This window comes from Marmota marmota, unplaced genomic scaffold, assembly GCF_001458135.2.
Source record: "Marmota marmota marmota unplaced genomic scaffold, marMar, whole genome shotgun sequence".
Classification (NCBI taxonomy): Eukaryota; Metazoa; Chordata; class Mammalia; order Rodentia; family Sciuridae; genus Marmota; species Marmota marmota.
The window spans coordinates 10,466,682-10,486,468 of record NW_026000241.1 but is presented as its reverse complement, the minus strand read 5'-3'; the positions used below and the strand labels follow the sequence as shown (position 1 = coordinate 10,486,468).

General features: G+C 41.2%; 1 protein-coding gene across 7 annotated transcripts in view; it reads left to right on the top strand.

Moving 5' to 3' along the window:
- Positions 1-61: 61 nt before the first annotated feature.
- LOC107145439 (zinc finger protein 660) overlaps positions 62-19,787 on the top strand; it is a 27,968-nt gene continuing 8,242 nt past the window's right edge. Inside the window, exons 1-6 of one of the 7 annotated variants that reach the window (XM_015489393.2) lie at positions 62-343; positions 1,767-2,304; positions 5,962-6,127; positions 7,858-7,949; positions 8,265-8,391; positions 10,168-11,598. In XM_015489393.2, coding sequence (XP_015344879.2) covers positions 1,882-2,304; positions 5,962-6,127; positions 7,858-7,949; positions 8,265-8,391; positions 10,168-11,598 — 2,239 coding nt within the window. In that variant the 5' untranslated portion in view covers positions 62-343; positions 1,767-1,881. Of the gene's footprint in view, positions 344-1,766; positions 2,305-5,472; positions 5,529-5,961; positions 6,128-7,857; positions 7,950-8,178; positions 8,392-10,167; positions 12,617-19,787 lie in introns of those variants that run through there. The other 6 variants (XM_015489395.2, XM_015489394.2, XM_048794792.1 and 3 more) reach the window with 6 other exon arrangements.

The window sequence follows — 19,787 nt, the reverse complement described above, 5'->3', positions numbered from 1 at the left end:
AGACTTCCGGGATCCCGTAGAGGCCGGAAGCGGGGCTCTCTCACTTCCGACTCGGCCATTATTTTCACTTGTTTGGGCCGCGGAAAGTGTACCGTGTCCGCGCTTAGTGGTCGCGTATGTGGACCGGTGCGGAGACGGAGGGTCGGCCGCCGGGGTCGCCGGACCCGCGCTGCGGTGGCCAGAGCCTGGGGCGGCGCGATCCCTGCGGCGCTCCGGAGGCGCCTCTTTGCCTCTTTGTCGCGGTCATCTGACCAGCCGCGTCTGGCTTGGAGCCGGCGGAACGATGAGCAGGGCAGACGTGGCCAGGTGAGCGGCGCTGCAGAAGCCTGGTCTAACAGGAGATGTAGGTACTGTGTGCCCAGCCCTGCACCGCGAGACGATAAGGAGCGTCAGAAATGGGTCCGACCCAGCCTTGGCATTTCAAACGTGAATTGTGACTTGGAAACGCTAAAAGCCCAATTTGAGATGCGCTGCTGAACATTCGAACAGTCAGGGAAGCAGGAAAATGGCCTGCACTTTCTACCTGTGTGGAATCTCAGTAGACTTCACAGATAAGTCCATCTTTGTCTTTTTGAGGAAATTGAAGTCCAGAGAAAAATAGCTTACCCAGGGATTCGGGAGCATGGTGATTGGGCAGCATAACATTTACACCCTAGATATCACCCGGGTGCTGGTTTTCAAATAGCCATTTTACAGTGTATAAACTGGACAAACGTTTTCCCCAAACTTCAATATCAGCTAAATGAACCTCATTCTTTGGTTTACCAGATATGCGCTCCTATGTGCCATGTACACACGCGTACCAAGATGCCTGGAAGCCAGCCCTGCCCTTGAGTCCTCCCAGTGAATCTTCCCAGGAGTGGTTGTGGTGGTTGAGGGAGACCCGTGTAAACTATGATTATAGTGTAAAGAAGCGATCTGTCAGAGGTTTGAGTGAAAAACACCCTGTGGGTTCACTGAGGCAATAACCAGTCTGAAGCTGGAGAGGAAAGCTTTGTAGGGAAGACTAGAAAAGGACTGGAATTTTCTGGTTCCTTTATTTTGGTGGCCATTCAGCAGTTTTGGAGAGCATGAGTGGTGAATTGCGCATAGAACAGTTAAAATACAGTATCATAATGAGAGGTACAGCAAGGAAAGCTACCAACTCTTTTCCTAAGGGGGCAATCAGGAAAGCCTTAATGAGAAAATGGTATTTGTTTTGGGTCTGGAAGCATTAGTAACAGTTTGTTAGAAATTGAGAAAAGGAAAACAGGGAAAGTGTATGTGGCTTCAACTTGTTTCTCCACAGTGTTAGCCCCAAATTTTAGTGTGCACCTCTATCAGTAAGTTTTAACATGCACTCCCAGCAGGCTTATTCATAATTTAAAGATATGTACTACTATACAAATTTCAATACATACTATAAAGCATAAATAAATAGAGGAGTTAAATTACATCTTAGCTCCCCCTCCCATCCTTTGGGATATCTTGCATATCCCACATTGGAGACCATTGCTGTTTTTCTAGTCTGCATACATGGGGAAAAGGCAGGGGGTTGGCTGGGCTGCCAAGAGTTGTGAATGCCAGGCATAGACATTGAGGTTTTATCCTGTAGATGATGGGATTAAAGGTTTAATAAGGTAAGTAGGTCCCAAGAGATGCATAGAGAGATGGTTCTCATTGTGCTCTTTTTCCTGGAACTTTGTTTTTTAACTATGTGGAGGATCTGTCATCATCCTGGAATTAAATACTCTGAGACTCTGATTTCTTTCTTGATGTTTCTGTAGGTGACACTCCACTTTCTTCCCCAACCCTGAAGAAATATCTCCTGAGATCTGAACTGTAGTCTGTCATTTTAATTGGACTACCTGCAACTGGAACAAGCTTCTCTTTGGAATCATAATGACCACAGAAGGCAGGGGAACTTTAGGCCTCATCCCCAGGAGCTCTGTTTTCCAGAAGCAGGCTGGGTGTCTGATTGTGAAGCAGCAGCCAGGGAACCAGACCAGGGGACCGGGCTGCAGTCTCCCGAAGAACCACCCTCCTGTCTGTGAAATCTTCAGGCTGCACTTTAGGCAGTTATGTTACCATGAGATGTCTGGGCCTCAGGAGGCACTAAGCCGGCTCAGGGAGCTTTGTCGCTGGTGGCTAATGCCAGAAGTTCACACCAAGGAGCAGATCCTGGAGCTACTGGTGCTGGAACAGTTCTTGAGCATCCTTCCTATGGAGCTCCGAACCTGGGTGCAGCTTCATCACCCTGAGAGTGGTGAGGAGGCTGTGGCTGTGGTGGAGGATTTCCAGAGACACCACAGTGTACAGGAAGAGGTAAACAGTGGAGTCTAGAATAGCATCTGGAAAACATTCTCTAGTGCTTGAGTTAGCTTGGGGAATAGGCATCCTCTGTTCCTTAGGTTCTAGGCTGATTTGCCTTTAGGATTTCCAAACCTATTCCATGGAGAAAGGATAAATAATTTTGTGCTCCAGTCCATAAACAAAAATGCAAATCCCAGCTAAGCCCTGAATGACTTTGTGAAATACTATGCTGTGAGCCGGGCTATAGCCTGGAGATTACACAGGACTCCTGGCAGGCAGGGGATCTGCACAGTGGTTAGAATATGGGGATAGATGAGAAGGGGCCTTCATTTGAGAAGTTCTCATTAGTTTTGTAAACTTCTCAAAGTCAGTTCTTTCTCTTCCTGCCTCTTAGGTCCTTTATGAGAAATGACGTTTCAGGGCCTCTTGATTAGTTCTTCCTTTTGCTAGCTTTTCCAAGCCCAACTGGTGACTTTTTTCTTCAGTACTAGGGATTAAATCCAGAGCCTCATGCATGTTAGGCAAGCACTCTACCACTAAGCTACATCACCAGCCCTTTTAAAAATATTTGAAACAGGGTCTCACTAAGTTGTCTAGGCTGGCCTCAAACTTATTATTCTTCTGCATTAACTGGAATTATAAGTGTGTACCAGTGTACCTGGCCTAACTGGCATCTTTTTACCTCTTTAATTCTAATTTCAGTTTTCTTTGTTTCCTGGGGTTCTCTCAAATTTAAGGCCAAGGTAGCTTGAACCAGAGCAATAGTTGGAAAGAGTCAGAAGTATGGTACATTAGAAAATCTGACTTGTAGGACCACAGAGCTAAAAACATCTGTAACCGTGTGTATTAGTTAGTGTTCAGCCAGAACAGCAGAACAAGTAGAAGATGTTTGTGTGTCTGTGAAGAGATTTATTGCGGAAAAGTCGCTAATGTGATTGTGGCTGGCTAGATAAGTCTGAAATTCACAGGGAAACCATCAACAAGGGCAAGCTGGAACCCTCCAGTATAGGCTGAATAAAGCTGCAGTGCACAGGCAGAGATTTTCTTCATGAAACCTTCAGCTCTGCTTTTAAGGCATTGGAACTGATAAAGTCAAGCCCATTCATCCATCATCTAGGGTAATCTCCCTTATTTAAAGTAAACTGAGTGTGGACTTTAATCAGATCTACAAAGTACTTCGAAGCAACACCTGGATTAGTGTTTGGTGAATGCCAAGATGACACATGACACCATTAAGTTAGTTCCTCCTATTGAGCTTCTAGCTGCTCCCCTTCATCCCTTCAGCATTACCTCTTTGTACTTTACCAGGGAAAACTAGTACAAAAAATTTCCCAAATACCCAGCAGGCCATTTTATTCAGTGCTTTTTAAAAAATAATTGCATATCTATAAATATGTCTACCTAATCATCCCAGGTGATTGGAGTCCTGGGACTAATATTGTCCAGTCAATGCATAATTGATTGAATTTGTTGTCAGCTGTCATTTCCTTTGTGTAAACAAGTAAGCATATGTGAATAAATCAATCATCACAGCTCAGGTTAACAGGTAAGGAGCAAAACACTCATGGCTCCAGCCTAAGCCTGGGGTCCCTGGTCAGTGTTATATTTTCTGACGTGAACACATGAGGGCAAGACTGTCTTTCCTAGCAGGCTTTCATAAAATGTTTATAGAATGACTAAAGGAATAAATACACTTTTCTAGGGTAGTTTGCCAGGAGGAGATTAGGGAAGTTTAGGGCAAATCAGAGCCATTCTTCCCATCAGGAGCAAGTCACTTTATTGCTGGAGGAAGAGCATGGACATGAATGTCCTTGGGAGCTGGAGAGAGTTATAGAGTAATTCCTGTGGAGCAGCAGAATCATACAATTAACAAAATGTTTTTGTGTCTTGTATCTTATTTCAGCTCCTACGAGGCTTACAAAATTGGTGTTGTAGCAGTCATTATCTCCATTTGAAAAGTGAAGTAAGCCCAGGGAGGTTGATTGGCTTATCCAGATTAAGCATCTAGTAAGCATTGATTTTAGCCAAAGTATTGTTATTGCAGATTACCACCAAGTGTCAGGACCAAGATTTTCTGCCTCCCTACATTCTAAGCCACTACCTCTTTCTCTAGTCTCTTGCTGTAGAATACCAATTTAGAATGGAAATTGAAATGAGATTTTCATGCTTTCAAGGAAAGAAAACCAATACATCCCTGATAAGGAATTGGACGTGTACTAGAATTTAATTGTCAGCAAATCACAAGGTTGTGTTAACACAGTGCAGTTAAGTTCTATCATCTGCCCAGACCCATAGCTACTGTACTGAAAAGCTGTGAATCCTATTTGTAAGAACCTTCCAGTGAAGAACTTGGGAACCACACTGTTGAGATGTATTAAAGGACAAGTCCCTTGACATCTCAGCAGATGTTGCCAAGAAGCTAATCTGGCATGGTTTATTAAAAAAGTTATTTTCATTTCATGCTGTCTCATACATCCAGATCAAGGGAATTTCACTTTTTAAAAATTTCACTTTTCATTACTGGGTATCAAACCAGGGCAGTTAACCACTAAGCTACCTCTCCATTCCTTTTTACTTTTTATTTTGAGACAGGGCTTCACTAAGTTGCAGAGGCAGGCTTTGAATGTGTGATCCCCCTGTGTCTACTCCCAAGTCAGTAGGATTATAGGCATACACAACCACACTCAGCATAAATGTATTTTTTTTTTATAGATAATGATTTGTGTTTTCTGCTCCAAGTACTGCTAAAAATAGTAACCATGAGATTGTGGGGAGCTGGTTTGGTGACTAGCGCAGGTTAGAAATAAAATGGCTATGTTCTAAGGTGTCTTCAAGATCTCTAAAGATGGATGTTATCTGACCTTATTTGACTTTTTAATATCAATTTTTGGTGAGAGGTAGAATATATTGAAAACTGAATTTGCAGGTAACCATAAAGACCCTTAGCAACATTTCAAGGGGAAGTCAGTCAACAAATATTAATTGAACACTAGTGTTGGGCCAAGCATTTCTTTAGGAGCTAGTGATCAAGACAAAGTTCTTATACTCACAAAACTTAATATTCCAGTGGGTAAAAATGACAGTAGGAATGTAAATAAGATAAAGAGTATTACATATATCTGGAAATTATAACTAGGTAATTTAAGAGAATGACTATCCCTGCTTTGTTAATGTGTTCAGGGAAGACTTCTCTGAAGAGGAGACACTTTGAAAGAAGTTGGAAAAGCTTTCTTAAGGTTTGTTGTCCAGTGTTCTGGGGAATTGTTTCATCTGTCAGCTTCAGTAGCTATTTTGTGTAATCAGGTGTCACATGCCTGTTATTTCTTACTTCTTCTGTACTTCTTATTGTTCTCTTATGTAGTCTAAGGCCCTAGAGAATGTACTGAATTGCTATTCTTGCTCACATTTCTAGATGGTTTTTTGTAAGCAAATTTGTGTCTGAAGACCTAATACCGAGTGGAAATGGTTATAGAATCTGTTCCTCAAGCTCTTACCAAGAGGCTCAACAGAGGGATGGCAAGTAGGAGTGCAAGCTTCAGATTTTGTCAGAAGAACACTGTGGCTTTTCTTTCCCTGGGTTTCTTCCTAGAGGGGTCTTCATAGAGGTTTTGGGTTCTGTACCTTCAAGGATGCTCTTTTTGAACCCAAATTATATTTCCTTATCTCTAGGTTTCAGCCTCAGCACAGGAACAGGAAGTACATATGGAGGAGACAACAGTTCTGGGTACAACAGAGGAATCTCCTACCTCACCTCTCAGTGGGGGTTCAGCCCCTGGAGCCCACCTGGAACCTCCTCATGACCCAGGGGCACACCACCTCCCCAATGGGCATTTCGGTACTCATATCCCCAACTCATACCTCAAGCTGCACTTCTCATCTGTCCGCTGGGGTCTCCTTTCCTTCATCTTTACGTCTCACACCTACTGGAATCCTGCATTGCCCTGCTATCTGGCCTCCTTCCTTTAATGACCTCATCTGTTCCTTTTACTTATTCTCCAATCATGTGTGCATTTAGCAAGTTTTTTCAAGCACATAGGAAACACACTGCTGGGGACCAAAGAGATATAGTACTCTATTTTTAAAGAATTATTATGTATACTGTCATGTGTAACTAATTAAAACAAATTTTAAAAAAAAGAGTTATTATGTAGCCGGGTGTGGTGGTACACGCCTGTAATCCCAGCAGCTTGGGAGGCTGAGACAGAGGATCGAGAGTTCAAAGCCAGCCTCAGCAGAAAACAAGGTGCTAAGCAACTCATTGAGACCCTGTCTCTAAATAAAATACAAAATAGGGCTGGGGATGTGGCTCAGTGGCCGAGTGCCTATGAGTTCAATCCCCACTACCCCTCCCCTCAAAAAAGTTATTATGTATGTAGCAAGGAGTTAATCGAATGTGTAAAAAAAAGTCAACCTTATAAGACATATATGAGTGATATATATGAGTGATATCTCTGGCATTTGATCCTCTCACAAATGAACAATGAAGGCAAGAGGAAAGTGGTAGACTATTAGTAGAGGATTTAGGCAAAGACTCTTCAGCAGTCATTGAGGTGGAGTCAAGGAGAGCTGTATTTGGAATTCAAAGCCCTGCTTGTATTGGAATTTTGACATCGAGGCTAGCAAAATTGAGGGGTGGTTGAAGAAATAGTTTCTCAGGAGGATTACACAGCTGCAGGGGAATATTGTGTATTGAATTATATGGAGCCTCAATAGAGGACTAGTGCAGTAACATATGCAAATAACTACCTGAACATGGTGGGTAACATGGAAAAGGATAGGTCTGAGAAATACAGGAATGGACAAATTCATAGATGGGGGAATAGTAGGCTTTTTCTCAATGAAGGACTTATGGACAAAATGTGGGAAATCAGGAAAGGAAGGTGGTAAGAAACTGCATTTTAGAAAATCAATTTAAGGTATCTTCAGAGATCAAAGTGAAATGCCCAATACATAGCTGTGATAGGGGTCTGAAAGGAGAAGTGAGAAGTATGAGAGCCAGTGAGCTTGTGGACAAAAAAAGAAAACTGGGCTGGGCTTCCAAGGGTGTCCATAATGACATGGCAGGAACAGGAATAGACAGCTGGACGTGAGGAACCAGAGACCTGAGGGGAAATCAGGTTTGGCCAGTGATAGGGAAGCCATTGCAGAGAGAACATGGTCAGACATGGCTTCCTTCAGAGAAATTGAGGAGAGTGCAGTCTAGGAGCAAACCCAGTTCTTAGTAGGGAGTTTTCACTGTGCCCTCCAGGGAACAGCCACAGCACACTTGGGATAAAGCCTTTAGGAGGAGAGCCAAGAGTCAGTGTCGGGGCTGGGGATGTGGCTCAAGCGGTAGCGCGCTTGCCTGGCATGCATGTGACCCGGGTTCGATCCTCAGCACCACATACTAAAAATAAAGATGTTGTGTCCGCCGAAAACTAAAAAATAAATATTAAAATTAAAAAAAAAAAGAGTCAGTGTGCATGGAGCTGCTTGGGTTCTCTTGAATCCTCTCCTTGGGAATATAGTTCTTATGGGAGCTGGGGGCTGGAATCAGCCCACTCAGTGCTTTCTTTCCTCCCTCAGCTCAACTTGCATCTATAGTTCCGGCTCATTCCCAGCTGGGGAACTCAGGAGACCAAGTAATGGCCACTGTGCTTCAGATGGTCAAGGCCCAGGTGAGTGTGGCTCTTTCTCTTTTTCCCAAGTTCCTGTGCCTTTGGCCCAAGAATGTCTAGAGCTTTTCTGTGAGACTGCCACATAAGAGCCAGCTACTATAACTCTTGCCTAACTTGTTACATTGGAGCTGGGTTCCTACTTGTAGTTAAGGAATTTTTGTCTTGCCCTGGACTTGGCCTTTCCAATGAGTCATCCAAACTCCTTTCCCCTGCCCCTTTCCCCACCAAGAACCAGTACCCTGTGACATCTACACCCTGATGACTCTGCCCTTCAGCCTGGGACTGTACCTGAGCAGTAGAAGCTTGTTATTCCAGGAGACTGCCACAAATGAGGACCTGTCAGTGGACTATACACAGAAGAAGTGGGAAGGCCCTGCTGTCAGGCAGAGAGCCCTGTACCGGAACACAATACTGGAAAACTACAGCATCATGAACTCACTGGGTAATGATTTTCTTTCCTATTAACTTAAGAGTCTGCATTTTATACATTTTCTTGGCTATGTTCTTTTTCTTTTATTTTGACTTTTATTACAAACATTTACATTTCCAAACAAAGTATAGTGAACCTTGCTGCACTTACCACCTAGCTTTAACAATGATCAATATTTCCGTTATATCATGTTTGATGTCTAAATGGTGGCTAGTTTGGATTTTCTAAGTTGTAAGGAATAGAGAGTCACTCAGTCTATGGTCAGTAAAGAGCTATGTGTTTTAAGGCTTACAGTAATGGGAACCTAGAACAAATTGATCAGCTAGACTAGAACGTAGGAAACAGCCTCAAGAAGAATGAGCTACATCCCAGGACAGCCCAGAAGCCTCAGCATCACAGGCAAATAAAATTTTACATGAGTGGTCCAATATGAATGTAACATAGCTACTCCCTGTGTCTGGTTCCTCTCTGCTTCTCGCACTATTACCCATTTATTTACTCTAAAACTTTTATCCCCATCATAGTTCCTCAATTCTGTTTTTGATTTCCTCATACATTCTTATTGTGGCTTCTAATGGTTTGACTTGGCCCATGCATCATTTCAGCCTTAGGTCTTACTTCTAATTGCTATAATTTTGCTCAGTTTCCAGGACAAAATTTACTTAGAGAGGGTTCTAATTGCTACAGCCACTAAATATCATCTGTACTTTGGTAGTGTCTGGCCCAGCCGCAGCAGAATCTAATGACTAACCTACAGACAAATTGTACTTGGGCCTTGTGCCTGGCCTTGGTCCAATCATCTGGGGTGGAATGCCCAGGGTCACTTGCTGCCAAGTATGGTTGCATGAATTTCTCTCTCTGCAAAAACCAGGGAAGGTTAGATCCTGTGATTTACAAACTTATGACACTAGCCAACTTGTCCGAGGATGAACATGAGAATCATCTTGTGATTTTCTATATGCTAAATGGTGTTATAGCCTAACCGTAGCTAAAAGAGGATTGAAGGGAACTCACCTAGTTTTTAGTGATAACCTATACTACTGTGCCTTTCCCAAGATTTCAAGGCAAATGCTCAACTCTTCAGTTTCCTTATTCTAAAAAATCAAGATCTTTAAGGCATTTAATTCATATTTGAAATTATTGATAATTTTTGGTTTCATGGGAGTACAGAACTTTCTCCTAGCATTCACTGCTTGGGGACCCAGCCTATCCACTTTTGAGTTCTGCCATCTCCTTCAACACTGTTCCACAGTATTTCTGAACCCATACCCACATCTTGTCACTGTCCTGTCATACAGAATCTCTCCTTTTTATAAACTTTCCTAGTCATATTCTCACAACATAATCTCTCACCAACTCAGTCTTATCTTTGCCCTCTCTCTTGTATTTAACTTGAAGTGTTTGTTAGCTTTCTCTCTCCCAACATCTTTTCTGGTAGCCATGGTTGGAAAGGAATGTAGAGTTTGTCATTTTACCCAGGAGACAGCATCATAGTAACTTCTGGAAGAGTGTACTATGCTTTGCCACCTCAGCCCTTGCTTTTTGATTGTCTATCTATCTGTTCTGGCTCAACATCTTGTCTGTCCTGGTATCTCTTTTTCTACCCTCTTCCACTTTTGTTTTTCTATCCTGAATTTAAAAAAAAACAAATTGAGATATTTCCTATTTTCTCTCCCCTTCTCAATGTGTTCTTTTATTCCTTAACCTTATGATATATTAGGCTTTTGGTTCTGTTTCCAGAACAGGACATGAAGTGAGTAAAGGTTATTTTCTTCTTTCTTTTGGCAGCAGGTGAGAACAGGATGGAGAGTTCTGAATTCACTCCAAAGCAGACCATTTCTAAAGGATCAGAGTCATCTGATAGGTCACCAGGGGGACTCTTTGGGGTCACTTCTATGGGACCAGAAGTTGAAGATGTCTGTGAAGATACTTTGAGGAAGCTGGAAGGGCAGCCCTCAGATGAAGAGGGGAACAGTTTGGAAATCAATTTTTTGGAAATAACAGATGAGGATAAGAAGAACTCCACAAAAGACAGATGTGAGGATTATAAGGAAGTAGGGGAACATCCAAATCTGTCCCCCAGTCCTGAGGAATATCAAGGAGTCCCAAAGGGACAGAAATTCTTTCAGTGTGATGAATGTGGCAAAGTGTTCTATCGGAGTTCACACCTCATTGGTCACCAGAGAATCCACACTGGAGAGAAACCCTATGAGTGTAATGAGTGTGGTAAGACCTTCAGGCAGACCTCCCAGCTAATTGTTCACCTCAGAACTCACACTGGGGAAAAACCCTATGAATGCAGTGAGTGTGGGAAGACCTATCGGCACAGCTCCCATCTCCTTCAACACCAGAGACTTCATAATGGGGAGAAACCCTATAAATGTAATGAATGTGCAAAAGCTTTTAATCAGAGTTCCAAACTATTTGATCACCAGAGAACCCATACTGGGGAGAAACCTTATGAATGCAAGGAATGTGGGTCAGCTTTTAGTCGGAGTAAAAATCTTGTCCGACATCAGGTCCTTCACACTGGTAAGAAACCTTACAAGTGTACTGAGTGTGGGAAAGCTTTCTGTTCCAACAGAAGTCTTATTGACCATCAGAGGATCCACACTGGAGAGAAGCCTTATGAATGTAATGAATGTGGCAAGGCCTTTAGTCGGAGTAAATGTCTTATTCGACATCAGAGCCTCCACACTGGGGAGAAACCACACAAATGCAGTGAATGTGGGAAAGCCTTCAGTCAGAATTCTCAACTCGTTGACCATGAACGAATTCATACTGGAGAAAAGCCCTTTGAATGTAGTGAGTGTGGTAAGGCTTTCAGTCTAAGTAAGTGCCTTATTCGGCACCAGAGGCTTCACACAGGTGAAAAACCCTATAAATGCAATGAGTGTGGAAAATCTTTCAATCAAAACTCTCACCTCATTATACACCAGAGAATCCACACTGGTGAGAAGCCCTATGAATGTCATGAGTGTGGGAAGGTATTCAGTTACAGCTCCAGCCTTATGGTACATCAGAGAACCCATACTGGGGAAAAGCCCTACAAATGCAATGATTGTGGGAAAGCCTTTAGTGACAGTTCACAGCTTATTGTGCACCAGAGAGTTCACACTGGAGAGAAACCTTATGAATGTATTGAATGTGGGAAAGCTTTTAGTCAGCGTTCCACTTTTAATCACCACCAGCGAATTCACACTGGAGAGAAACCCTCAGGTCTGCCTCACTCAGCATTGTAAGGCATGGTTTTCTTGAAAAAGAGAATAAGGAACTTCAGTGAAGTTTTTTTTTTTTCCTTGGTGATACTGGGTATTGATAATGGTAATAGGCCTTTCACATGCTAGTCAAGCATTCTGCTACTGTGCTGTGTCCTAGCCCTTTTTCAAAATTTTTATTTTTGAGACAGAGTCTCACTAAATTTCTCCCGCTGGCTTTGAACTTTCAATCCTCCTTCCTCAACCTTCAGATTAGCTGGAATTACAGGTATGCACCACTGTGCCCAACTTGAAGCTTTCTTTATAAGAATCATGTTCATCCTGATCTCCCCTGGAACCTTTCATCTACGTGGACCATTGTCAATTTTCATTGAGTCACCAAATTGGGAATAACTTACTGCAGTCCTTCTCCATTATTGGGAAAGTAAGGACTATGCATTTCATTTACTTGTTGGTTTCCCTATTCCTTTATTTTTTTAAACTGTTTTAATGTCTGTCTCATTTTTTATTTATCCATCCCACAATCAGACTGTGTGCTTCTCAAGGACAAAGGTAATATCTGTGTATTTTAGGTCCCCCATTTCATCATTTCCCAAAGGCATTCTTCAAGCTATGATTCCTTCTCTTCCTCTTGGCTGTGGTCTCCATGTACTGTTTAAGCTTTCTGCCACCTGTAGCTTATCATCTGTGTTTTCTGCCTAGAAAGCTTTTTTCTTCCTTTTTGATAATCTGAAATTCTTTCATAACCTTCAAAAATCTATCTCATGTCTTAAGGATTTTCTTCACCTGCTTCTTTATTCCTCTTAAATATCTATTGATTTGACCTCAGTGCTTTAAATGACTGGTGCTATCAGGTGTAACTGTGTTAAATTGCTTTGTAAATGTTTTCAATGCACAGTGTTTACTTTCATACCCCCTTACTTTTGGCTCATTGAGGTCAAGTATATATCTATATCTTTCAGCATATAGATAATAGTTTGTTTATACTAGCTGTTAAATAAATACGTTTTAAACCTCAACTCTGAATTGAGTTATGCAGTTTCTTCTCTCCTTCAAGCTTCTAAAGGTGAAAGGGCATCCTATCATGGCTATCATATACAAAAGTCTCACTGATATCTCTGTATATGTTCCTAGAAATCTTATTATTACTGGTATTTCTGACTCAAAATTGTGTGTGTGTGTGTGTGTGTGTGTGTGTGTATGACAGAGTGTCTAGGTGTTGTCTAGGGCAGTCATGTCCCAGTGAGATATATATTGCTCTGCATACTGACTGCAGTTCCAAACTTGTTGACTGCATCCTACTTCCTCAATAAACAGGTTAAGAACAATACGGAGATTTGAGAATTCAGTGAGATGCATTCCTAGATGATTGGAATTCACAGTGATGAGTTTTGTGGTAAGATTATATAGTAGAGTCAAATGGATAAATTTTTTCCTTATCAACCTGTTTAAATTCAGTTGCCATCCTAATTACAAGATGAAAGCTATACATTCAGACAATTTTAGGTCCATCTTTCATTCCTCAAAGACGAAAGAAACAGAAAGTCTCAGAACTTTTTTCTGTAGTCATTCACCAATCATAAACTTTATTGTCTTTTCCTTTCCACTGTTACCATGGGGCCCTAGTGCCAGAAGACTTCACCTCCAGTGTCTATCTCTTTCAATTTCCATCTTCCAAATTTCTTCTTAACAGAAAGAGAGTACTGGCAATATAGCAGAAATGGCTGAAGAGGCTACAGGTACAGTGTCAGATATATAGCCTGAAGGGGAGATTTTGTGAACTCTGGTTTATGTCTAATACTGGAAAAGAAAGGGAAGAGTTGATGTTTAAGAAAATAATCAGATGTGATTCTAGGGGAGACATCTCAGACAAACTTAAAAAAGATTCTTGGAAGTATAAATTTTTTTAGGGGGGGACTTAAAAAGATTACTGAATTCAGGATACAACTTGAAATATATCATTTGTGAATTATATTTGTTTTTTTAATATTTATTTTTTAGTTTTCGGTGGACACAACATCTTTATTTTATTTTTTTTATGTGGTGCTGAGGATCGAACCCAGCACCCTGCGCATACCCGGCAAGCGCGTTACCGCTTGAGCCACATCCCCAGCCCATTGTGAATTATATTTGTTTTCAACTTTTTTTTTTTGCAAGCAGTAATTTTATTAAAAAGCAAAGTGAACGAAACAATCACAGCTCCCAGTGCAGTGCCACTCCCAGTGCATTGCCAGGGAGGGGCAAGAGTGCCTCAACTATATTTTTGGTATTTGTTTCCATTTTCCTTTGAAAGTTATGAAAGAGTTCTGCACATAGGAATGTGTGTGTCAAGAGAGTTACTTTGGGAGCTTCCAGATCCAAAGAAGAGCTGACCCTGTACCACTACATAGCCACATGGGCTGCACATGGGCAACCTTCCACCTCGAGTTGGCCTTATTGGTTCTATCATCTGTAGAACTTCCCTGCTTATTGAATACTGCAATTTTATCATCTGGTTCTTATCTATTCATCCTCTATCACACTAAGTCTCTTGGGGGTGAGGAACAGTTCTAGTCATAATGTTATTTGCCCACTACCACCATCCTGGTGTCAGTGTTAAATAGAAATGAATGTCCTAACTTCCTGGAAAAGCCTCAGGCTTTTGGGAGGGGAGGGGATGAAAAGTGGCTACATTTGAAAGTCATTCCTCTCCCTATTAGTTATTGCTAATTAAATAAAATTACTGTTATAAATTGTTTGGATCCAGTTATTTGACTATATTATCTTTTCTCATAGTTTTATTTCTTAGTTTTGTAGGTATACAATTTGTTAAATATTCATTTATCTCGTTTTCCAATCCATTGCTTATGCATCAGTAAGAACTTCAAAATGTTGAATAGTGCATAACAGGTATTCCATGTCTTCCTGTTAGAGGTAATGTTTTTAGCATTTTGCAGTATCAAAGGGTTCATTTTGGGTTGATTTTTTTCTTTTAATTGAATTTAGTAAGTTTCCTTCTGTTTCTATTTTTAGAAGAAGCAGTCTAGTGGTTAAGAGCATAGGTTTGGTTCCTGGCATCATGCATTCAAATCCTGGCTTCATTGCTTTTTTAGGTGTGTGATCCTGGACAGATCACTTTGCTTTCATGTTTCTCAGTTCCTCCATCTATAAAATGGAGCTACTTCATAGGATTGTAAAGTTTAAATTAGTTAATACGTGTAAGATACTTAAAACAGTACTCGGCACACAGTATACAATATAGCAATTATTATACTTTGAATTTTTTCTAGTGGTGCTCTATCTAAATTTTGCTAATATATAGCAAGGAATCATCATGTTTACTGTCATGTGAAACATAGGCATAAATTTGCACCTAGTAAACTGTAAAATCCTTTATTTCCATGTATGTGGTTAAAATTCCTTTTTCGTATATGGTGTTTTTCATCTTTGTTTCCTTTTAGTTTCTTCTCTGTCGGGATTTCCAAGTGCCACTCCTTTCTTATATTAAATTGTATTTTTTCTTGAATGTATTTTTTAAATATGTTCTCTTTTTGCCTCAAGTTGAAGAACATTTTTATTGGCCTTGCATTACATTTGTTGTTTCCTCATTAGTGAAAGATGAGAGCTTTCCCATCCTGAGATTGGCCATAAAACAGGGAAAATAGATTTTCTTTGAATCCCTTCATAGTCTAATTGGATGTTTAGATTTGAAGCTAGAAGATTTAGTGGTGAATTTGCATAATTATATGCTTCAGCAATGAAATGGTTTCCCATTTGGTGAGTTGGCTAAAAACCATCTAGGACCAGCTTTTATATCTAGCATGCTTTTGGCTCAGCCTCTACACTGGCTATCCAGTGGAGCCTGTTTCCAAGTTCTCTACCTCAGTGGGAATAAATAGCTTTATTGTGAAAGAGCTCAATATGCAAAAGCCTTCAGTTAGACTTTATTTTGCTTTTGTGGCTGTACATTGGGAAAATAACCTATTCTTAGTGTGTGTGTGTGTGGGGGGGCATTTGATTATAGCAGATATCATCCACCAAAGACTATACCTACAAGAAAGTCTTCTCATTTGTGTCTAGCAAAGCCTTTGGTTGTAGGTCATTTCTTACTTGACATGGGAATATCTATGGGCCTTTTTGATTTTAAGAAACCACTCATCACGGGGCTAGGGTTGTGGCTCAGCGGTAAAGCACTCACCTAGCACCTGCGAGATCCTGGGTTCAATCCTCTGCACTACATAAAAATAAAATAAAGGTATTGTGTCCATCTACAACTAAAATAAATATTTTTTTAAATAAAATTCCATCTTCCAATATACAATGGCACAGACTAAACATTCCCATTCTAAAAGTGAGGAATAGGGGTATGAAAAGAAGGGATTTTTTCCAACACAAATGTAATCCAGCAAATCTGTAGATCCATGTTTAGATCCATGCCACAAGATGGCATGAGGTGGCTCCAAAGGACTATAGCAGCCCACCCCTATGGCCATGTTGGCTATCCCACATGACTTCTCTCTTGGGCTAGCTCCACTTTCTGCCTGTAACTTTCCTCTGCAGACATTCCATATTCCTGGCATCCTTAACTTCTTGGAGTCTTCATTGCATCATTGTCAGCACTTTCAAAGCTTCACACATTGCTCTCAAGGGCTGCAGGGATTTCTGACCCTGAAACACATTGCTTGGCCTCTCAGACCCTCCTTTGAAATCTTGGTGGAAGACACCATGACTCCCAAATCTCAATAATTTGCATTCCTACAAAACCAGCACCGGAATAAAATAGACATTATTGCTGTGGGTATATACGTGACTGCATAACCAATGTAATTCTGTAGACTGTACACTCAGAAAAATGAGAAATTATATCCCATCTGATTCAAATGTATGATATATCAAGATCATTGTACTGTCATGTGTAACTGATTAAAAATTTTAAAAAAGAAATAAAAAATCCCAGCACCATGTGAACAATGCCAAGGTATCCCACCAACTCATGAAGTAGCCAGGCCCCATCAGATGATGGCTGCAGCAGCCTCTGAATACCTGCAGGGCTTAGCATTGTGAAACAAATTCTGCAGAAGCAGCTTTCTAGTCTGTCCTGTGTGAGCAGGGCTTCCTAGTGCTCTCTTCTCAAAGGGATGTCTTTAAAGTGAACTTTCACTTTTACTTCTTTAAGATTGTGATGGGTGGAGTCTTGCTGATTCCTGAGATGCCCTCAAGGCATTTCTTCTTTGCAGTCTCTTTGCAGAGTACTTGGTTTCTCTTTAATGGTGCTAATCTTCTCAGGGCCACATCTTTATTGGCCTGTTTCACATTTGCTTTTTTTTTTTTTTTTGTCCAAACTGTTAAGTTTTTCAATTTTTTTCTGCTCTGCTTTTTGCTTGTGGTTATCATAGAAATCCTGACTAAAAGCTGCCAGCAATAATCATGCCACTGCCCAAATGCTGTGGTGCCTTGAAATTTTCTCCACTAGAATAATTATTCTGTCACCTTTCAATTCAGTCTCACACAAAGTCTCAGGGCATGGATAAAATGTAAAAAAGTTCTTTGCCAGAAAGTGGCATATATGGCCTCTATAGCAATTCCCAATAGAATGCTCATTCCCATCTAAAACCTTATAAGCATGGTCTTTACTGTCTTTATTCCTTTTGGCACTATGGTCTTCTGAAATTACATCAGAATTGTCCAGTAAGCTCTGTTTACAACATGTTAAGTCTTCCCTATGCTGCACCTCAAATCTTTTCCAAACTCCTCCCACACACTAGTTCCATATGCTTCTGAACCACATTGTCAGGTATAATCACAGCAACAACCCCATTTCCTGGTACTAATTTCCTGTGTTAGTCAGCTCTTTGCCACTGTGGCAAAAATATTTGACACAGCTTCAAGGAAGAAAGGTTTATTTTGACTTACAGTTACAGAGGCAGAATATTTGGTTTCCCAAATGGTACTATTGAAAAACCAGCCTCTACCTCAGAGCAAAGCCTGTCCAAGGAAGGGACATGACCTTTGTCCTTGGAAAGACCCACAGAGCACTCCTAGGCACATTCCCACCCTGTTAAGTTGTTTATCTACGAATAACAGGAGAGATCTGCAGCGCCAGGTGTCCCTGACTCAGGCTAGGTGGAGACCCATAGTAACCCCCTAGCAGCCACCAATCAGCATGAGACAGGGAAATACCTGGGATGCCAAATGACCCTCCCAGTAGTTTATGGTGGTTGATAACGTGTTGGGAAACCATGTAATTCAGCATGAACACCCCTGTTGGCTTAACCAATCAGTTCAAATGAATCCCCCTTTTGTAGTAACCAATCACCCCTACCCAACATGTTCCTGCCAGTGAATGTGCTAATCATGTTTTAGAGTTGTTATTTGATTTTCCCATGGTGTGTGATGATTTGCTAAGAGATGCTATGATGTATGTGGGGTTCCCTGCCTTCTCCAAAGAATGTATAAAACTGCTGCAAACCCTGGGCTCGGGGCCTCTCAGTGTCACCAGTTGCTGTGTGTGCACGCGGAGGACCAAGCTAGCTCTCAATAAACACCTCTTTGCTGTTTACATCGATCTTGGTCTCTGGTGGTCTTTTGGGGGTCCTGAATTCGAGCATAACACTATGTGGATTGTAGATAAAATTGCAAAGAGGCCAATCATTTCTCATGGTTTGGATTAAATGAAATCACTGAAGAGTAATCCCAGGACAATATATACTTCCCTTAGACTGAATAAGGAATGACAGCTACGACTTCATGTTTTAGGCCATTTGAACATATCTAAACACTTCGTGGAATACATTCAATATATGCTTTAATTCCCATTTTGAGAGTTTGAAAAATGCTATATCCCTCCTCTAAGACTATATAAAGCTCACCAAAGGAGGAGAGGTCAGAACAATTGCAAGGATACTACACCCATAGCAGCCCTGGTAAGTCCTGATGTCAGGAAGAGACCATCACTGAAACCTCTCCAGTCAGCATTCAGGCTGCCTTGATAATGAGGAGAAACTGACATTGCTTAAGCTGTCAAAAGGGAACCACTAGTGTCCTTAAGTTTGAGATGCAAGTATCCTATTATAGGGGCCACTTTTGGAGAAGGCATTCATGGCAGTTGCTACCGTGCTAAGCTTAAAACCACCAGTAATTGTATTCATTCCAGTTTAAGCTCTGCATTTAATAATGGCTATCCATTGTCAGCATCTATCCTTACAAAGTGACTCAGAACAATGAGGTAGTTAAAGTTACTTTTAGAAAGTCTTTCCAAAGACAGCCACATTGGGTCTTGTCTCTCTTGACAGAACTGTGGGTCACAGAGTCTCTTCGAGGACTCCACAGCCTCTGAGTGTTTGGCTCTAATCACCAGTGGGATCCCAGCTATTATCAATGACTTCACTGGGACCTAAAGAAGAGGTTAGAGGCACAAGGTCATTTGTTCATTTTCTCACTCAACAAATATTTATTGAACACCTACCCAGGAGTGTGCCAGAGCCTGGAGTTCAGTTATGTACAAGGCAGAACTGTGTTCTGGGAGGGAAGAGATGAAACATGCTTGAAGGGTTAGAAGCAGAGCTTGGGCATCTGGAGGGGGAAACAAAATATATTTTGAGGCCTAATAATTATAAGAAATGGGTAATCAGAAAAAAAATTTCTCCGTATCTAGCAGTAATATAAATTGGTGTTTCTCAAGCGACTCTCTTTTGAAAGACTTAAAAATGAATTTCTGTGCAAACCACAAAAGTTGGTGGTGCTTTGTTATGGCAACCCTAGCAAATAACGCCTGATTTCCATTGAGGAACTATATTTGGTGGTGACTACTTTATGATTCTCCCAATGAGAGGATAAAAGTTGGTCCAGAACCTGGAGATGCAGAGAAAGTGGCATGTCGGAGCATGGCTTTGCCCTTGCTATCAAATTCAGACAACTTCTTGGGGGAATGTTAGGTAGAGCACCTTTTACCTCTGTCCCAAATACAAACTATCCATAACTCTCTTTCAGGTAGAACACTGTGGCCTCTGGCTACTGAGTTGTATTCCACATGGCTAGCCAACATGTTAAGTCTATATATTTTACTCTCAATTGAAACTTTCACCTAATAGGAAATGTCTTAGGTGAATTTTTCAGCACTATGTCATGAATGGCTCTCCAATGGGGCATGGTAGGCTCCCAGTACATATTTTATATACTGTTGACAAACGATAGCTAACCCTGGATTTGAGG